This window comes from Aplysia californica, unplaced genomic scaffold, assembly GCF_000002075.1.
Source record: "Aplysia californica isolate F4 #8 unplaced genomic scaffold, AplCal3.0 scaffold00117, whole genome shotgun sequence".
Classification (NCBI taxonomy): Eukaryota; Metazoa; Mollusca; class Gastropoda; order Aplysiida; family Aplysiidae; genus Aplysia; species Aplysia californica.
In genome coordinates, this window is record NW_004797387.1 from 225260 (window position 1) to 231474 (window position 6215).

At 42.2% G+C, this 6215-nt stretch overlaps 1 protein-coding gene across 1 annotated transcript in view; it reads left to right on the plus strand.

Moving 5' to 3' along the window:
- Positions 1-6215, plus strand: part of LOC101851572 (dolichyl-diphosphooligosaccharide--protein glycosyltransferase subunit STT3B) — a 30653-nt gene that overhangs the window by 21951 nt on the left and 2487 nt on the right. The window contains exons 13-17 of the mRNA XM_005095917.3: positions 473-644; positions 1657-1830; positions 2466-2579; positions 3546-3645; positions 5259-5362. Coding sequence (XP_005095974.1) covers positions 473-644; positions 1657-1830; positions 2466-2579; positions 3546-3645; positions 5259-5362 — 664 coding nt within the window. The remainder of the gene's footprint in view (positions 1-472; positions 645-1656; positions 1831-2465; positions 2580-3545; positions 3646-5258; positions 5363-6215) is intronic.

The window sequence follows — 6215 nt, forward strand, 5'->3', positions numbered from 1 at the left end:
CCCCCCACCCCGGTGCAGTGCTACTGACTGAAGTGTCTTTAGGCCATTCCCAAAGGGGGGACATTAACTTGTTCTTATGCACAGTAGAATTGTAAATGGGCTGATTCAACGTCATGCTCATAACTGTGCCTGAACTGCAACAGGGAACTGCTGCTTTTTCTTTCCTAATCCTTACTATCGTCTTTTTTCCTCTACTTCTTTTGTATGTTTGTCACACTCTTGTGATCCCCATATTTCCGGGGTGCCTTGGTAGTGGAAGCAGACTTTGTGCTGTTGAAGATAGACAGGTGAGCAGAGTAAGCCTGTAAGGGCTTCTCTGTTGACATCCACCCCTTGGCGCTCATATGACCTTTTGCAGTTGCGAGCACCGTAAAACCTCTACCCCCAAATTCCACCCTGATATGTTACCTATTTGTGTTGAAAGTGTCATAAAACTGATTTTATTTTTACTTTTAAAAAATTATCACTTCAGGAGTAGAACAATCCTCGATGATTTCCGTGAAGCGTACTACTGGCTGAGACAGAACACTGACGATAAGGCCCGCATCATGTCCTGGTGGGACTACGGCTACCAGATAGCGGGTATGGGCAACCGGACGACGCTAGTGGACAACAATACTTGGAACAATAGTCATATAGCCCTGGTGAGTTGCAAGACCAATAGTCGCAGCTCACTCCCTCACACCTGGCACCTGTTTGTTCTAGTTGTGGGGAAATATATCATGGATGGTTGGTGGGTACTATGGTATGGTTTGTTACATCTTTCCTTTCAGACATCTACCGTCCTTATCTCTCCTTCTTTTATGTGTTTTTTACCTTCTTGTAACACCTATAATCGTTGGCACTTACGACTTTATAGGACCTTATTGTGTTGCAAATGCCGTAAAATGCTTTCTAAAGCAGGGGGAATATATTGATTGTTTAACACAGCTTAATTCTAGTGGGGCACAAGAAGACAAGAAGGGTCTGTGTGTGCATTATGGGGGGGGGGGAGAAGATATGTAGAATGAGAGGAGGAGGAGAGAGTTTGAATTTAGGAGGAAAAAAAATCTTCTATTTAGTGTCTTGGTCCTAGTGTTGTGATGAGGTGTTGAATTTTCATACAAGGGTTTGTTGATTAAATTCCCAGCATGTCCAGACCGATGGTCTATCCGTAAGAAAGGTGCTATGCCTAATTATTGTTCCTTCGTTGGGCTGTTTTTGACCATTTGTGTCACGACCTGGTTGAATCAGGCCTCCCCAATTTTTTGGCATATGGAGTTATTGGGATCACTTTAAAGCCTGTCCATTTGCCTTGATGAAAAAATACCCATTAATCTTGGATACAAATCGAGATATTGGCGATTGAAGGAGGGGGATCGCCTGGTTTCAGAGGTAAAATTATCGAAAAAAAATGGCAGCCCAAGTTTAGTTATTTCCTTAGCTTGAGAGCCCATGGAAACTGAAAATTTACATCTTTTATGCATTTAATCAAGGTTTGTCTGTAAAATCTACACGAAAATGTATTTTTGACAGGCGTGAAAGGTGTTGAGTCGAAAACCCAAAATGGGATAAAAATTCCCATTCTTGCGGAAAAATGCCAGTTTCTCCACTGTAATTATTTTGACGAGCGCCTGATTTCACCACGCTGCCTCACGTTTACTTTTCTGGTACCAGGTGGGCAAAGCGATGTCGTCCAATGAGACGGCTGCATACGAGATTATGAGGATGCTGGATGTGAACTATGTGCTGGTCATCTTTGGCGGGGTCATAGGTTACTCTGGGGACGACATCAACAAGTTCCTGTGGATGGTGCGCATCGCTGAGGGAGAGCATCCACGGGACATCAAGGTATGTACAAGAGAGAGGGAGAGAAAGATATATTCAATTGAAGTGGCGGGGTTGGGGATATTTGTAGAGTTCTCTTACTAAATGAGATGCCTACTTTTGATTGGTAACGATCTCGTCACGTGGTTGGAGGGCCCCATTGATAGGTCCTCTTACTTCTGTTTTTTTCTCTTGGTCGTTTCTGTCTGTCTTCATTGCTTTCAAATAGCACTAAACGGCTTTTATATTGTGAATGTGTTTCTCTTTACACAAACAAAAGAGCAAACAAGTAAGCAAAAGTAATCCAGTTGGGTCTAGAGATTCTGTTAGGTCTTACGTGGTGTTAACTTTGCTCTTTATAACTATTGCAAGTCTTTAGTTTTGTCTGACCAGTGGATTGGTGGGGGTTCTGATGTGGTCTGCATTATTTAATTCTATTTTAGCAAACAAATCAACAAAGTTTTTTTCCCAAGTCTGTGTATACCATTGGTGTATAGTTCTTAGGGTGTTTGTACTTTTTGACTGACAAGGACTAAGCAGATTAATGCGCTGATAATTTTCTTGTGTTGACTTGTTTTTTAAATTAATGCTATGTCTGGTCACACACACACACACACCACCACCACTACATCCACCATCCTGTTTCGTCCGGCTGCCAGGAAGTGGACTACTTTACGCCCCAGGGAGAGTTCCGCGTGGATGCGGCTGGCTCTAAGACCTTGCTCAACTGTCTGATGTACAAGCTCTCCTACTACAGATTCGGTCAGATGCAGGTATTGTGTTGTGGAGCACTCTGAGATTGGAGGGCTGGCGCATTCTGTCTCTTTACACTCTTTGTTAAACCCATGTAATGAGAAAAGGAAAGTGTAATTGTAAATGTTTTATACCCCCATTGAAACTGAAACAGGCATTGGTGATCATGGTTACTTTAATCATTTCTGTCCATGGCAGACATTTTTGATCGTGGTTCCTTTAATCATATCTCTCCAAGGATGCTCTCAAAAGCTTGTTTTATTAATTGCAGGTCTTTTCAAGTGTTGTAGAAACTGTTTAACTCCCTGACTACTAGGCCCTTTCACCAGTCACTAGCGCTGAATACTGTCATTTTTGGAGGGTTTTCAAAACACCACCACAACTTTCAGAATTACCCTTTTTTAAGGATTTTTTTACCTTGTAAAGTTACATTCAAGCTTAATCTAATAGAACAAACAAATGTAGTCTTAGTTTAATACTTTAATTTTTATCATAAAAAAAAATTGGCATGAATTTGACTTTCCGAAAAATTTCCAGAGACATGACAGACAAAATGAAATTCACAACAACGAAAATAAATGATCGAAGTGTTCATTTTTTATTTGTATGCATGTGTAAGTGTTTGGTGAAAATATAAAAGCTGGGCTGTGCGTTGATGCAGACCCATACACTGAATTACATGAGGCAGATGTACGACACGAAGTTGTGATTTTGTTGTGCTAACAACAGCACGACTGCGAGTGCTAGATCTAGCCTTGGTACAATTTTCGGAACAAAACCGCAAAGTCCATCCCGTCAGGGGTGCAGGATTCATAATGGGACTCTTTCTGTGCTAACTCATTTGATTTGTATTTCTTCCATGAAATTCTCAACTGCCTCCTAAGAAACAACATTTCTGTTGTCTTTCGCTGTCTTTAATAATTGCGCAGCATTCACAGCCATGACATTGCGTACTTGACAGTTTTTCTTCTGATGTTTCCTTTCAGCTGGATTTCCGTAGCCCAGCAGGCTTTGATCGTACTCGGGGCGTGGAGATTGGCAACAAGAACTTTGACCTGACTCACGTGGAGGAGGCCTACACCACAGGTACGCACCCACAGGGGGCTGAGGGAACATGTTTGGTAACCACTCAAGACAGTGAATATGTTGAAGTTCTTTAGTTTAGTTCCTGATGGGGGGGGGGGGGGTTAGGGATAATACAGTCAAACCTGCCCTGACGGCCACCTATAAGACGGCCACCTGTACAAACAGCCACTTTCCATCCCCCCCCGCCCCCCCGCGTTTTTTCTATATAATTTAGCTGTGTAAAACGGGCACCTGTCCAACGCGGCCGCGGCCACCATATTTTAACACACAACACCTATCATCACACTTAGGCGGCCACCTTAGTGACTCCTTGACGTTTTGTCATAAATTGTGCATTGGCCCCTGACGTTGTGGGCGAGCCGTCATAATTCAATCACCTGTCGCTGTTGTTAGGTAGTGCCTTCAACTGATTATGTTGCGTAGGCCCCTCCCACTGTTGACCAATAGGTACCAATTTTCAGCTGCTGGTGAGGTAAGCGTGTGATCCCTCATAACCCATAAGCCCCGCCTAGAACGTATACACAAATCGTAAGTGAGATAAGTGGTCACTGTTTACCCAGTCTGCAACAAAGTAACAAAGGACGTCAACTTGAACTTTCGACAGAAGCGTCGCTCGTTCTAAGTGGTGGCGACCCTTGTGTTTGTTTTAACACGGCACTCGGTCTTCCTCGTCTGATACATTTCGTTTTACTAGATCTATCACCCTTGCGCAAATCAGCAACAAAATAAAAATTACAAAACAAAATACAAACTAACAACCACTACAACAACAAAAACAACAACAATGCGGCCACTTTCGATTGGGACCTCAGATGGGATTGGCTTGTTTTCTTCATCTTGATCAGTCCTGCCTAAGACGGCCACCTGTCTTATACGACCACTTTTCTCCTTGACAATGGATAGCCGTCTTACACAGGTTTGACTGTATATTATTTGTAACTTGTCTTCTTCTGGTCTCAAAGCATGAGATGGCTGTTGTAATTTTTAAGGGAGAGTTCTCCATTGTTTGAGCGCAGGAAAGTTTTTTGTTCTTTTAACTCCGTCCGTATGCCTTGGGGTCATTTTGTACCCCCAGGGTTGTATTCTTTACATTTTAGAATACTTCTGGTACGAAGATCTCTTTGAAACTTTCAGTATTTCTCAAAAAACCATTTTGACAGACTGCTTTGCAAAGCGTACAGATCGCATTAACGAATATATTTCCTCTTTGGAAAGTGGTGGCACAGAGTTCCTGACGTCGTATGGATATGATAGTAAAACATGACTTATGGATAGGGATAGGGTTAACCATGATGCCTTATATTACATTACGAGTCTTTTATAGGCACACAAAGCTTATTACGAAGTAAACACATTGCCTGCTCCGGGTTGTCTTCCAACACAGAGCATTTATCGCATTTGATTCAACTTGTGTAGAATAAATTATGTTCCACTCAAATACTCTGAAGCTTTGAATGGAAGTGTTTGTGCCGTACTGTTTTAAGCTGGAGTATACACACACAGTGCTCAGTCTCTCCAACGTTGCCTTACATTACAATATGAGTCTTTTGTAGGCACACAAAGCTAATTATGAAGTAAACACGGTGCCTGTTCCCGGTTGTTTTCCCACACAGAGCACTGGCTTGTCCGGATCTACAAAGTGAAGGACCTGGAGAATCGCGATAACCTCAAAACTCCGCACCGGCCGGTGAAAAAGTCACGTCGCAAGTCCAAGAAGGTGAGAGGGGTGGGTTGTCTGGCAAGGAAAGTCAGCGCTGGTCATGTTTATGCCGATATTAAAAAATATTTAATGGTTACGTTTCTGCCTTTGGTTCTCTGTGCATGTCTTGACGACAAGCGACCTTGTTTTGCGTGAAGGAAGATGCTTGCCTCTCATTTCAAAGTTCCTAGTTTGAGTCTCAGTTCATATGGGCATGGTTTGTGGGTAACTCCTCGCCATTCATTCCTTTGCTGGAATGTTCTCAAAAAAGCTATTTTTCCCTGATATTTCCCCGTCACCTGTTTGTATAGGCTTTCCAAGTAAGTTCCTAGAAAACACTCCCCCAAAAGACCCTGACAAGATTTGCGCAAAGTGCATTAGTTTTTGCTTAATGTTCTCAGATCATATGAACTTGACCTTTCATGGCTTGGAAATGCAGTATTATGAAGTGCCGCACGAGTATTCATTATTTCATGTGCCTTATTTATTTTTACATTTAAGTAAGTTCATTACAGGCTTTTTGGTTGGTTTATTTGGAAGAGTCGAATCATCTGAAAATCTAAATCTTTTGAAGTCTTTCCTCCCATGCTAGTCATTGTTTACAGAGGATTCTTAAAAATTCTCCAGTTTTTGGTCCTGGAGGGTTTGTTAGATCTGTAAGACATAGACTAGATGGCCAGAGAGTGTTGGAAATGGACGGAATGCAAGTTGAAGTAAAGTCCTACCCCCACCTGTCTGATTGACTTTTACTACGTCTTATGGGGTGAGAGTTATGGAGAAGGTTTGGGCGACGCTTGTGTAAGCTGCTTTCACGTTGTTTTTGCACAGAAAGCTTTGACTTTATTTTGGTGTAATCTCATTTTGAATTTAT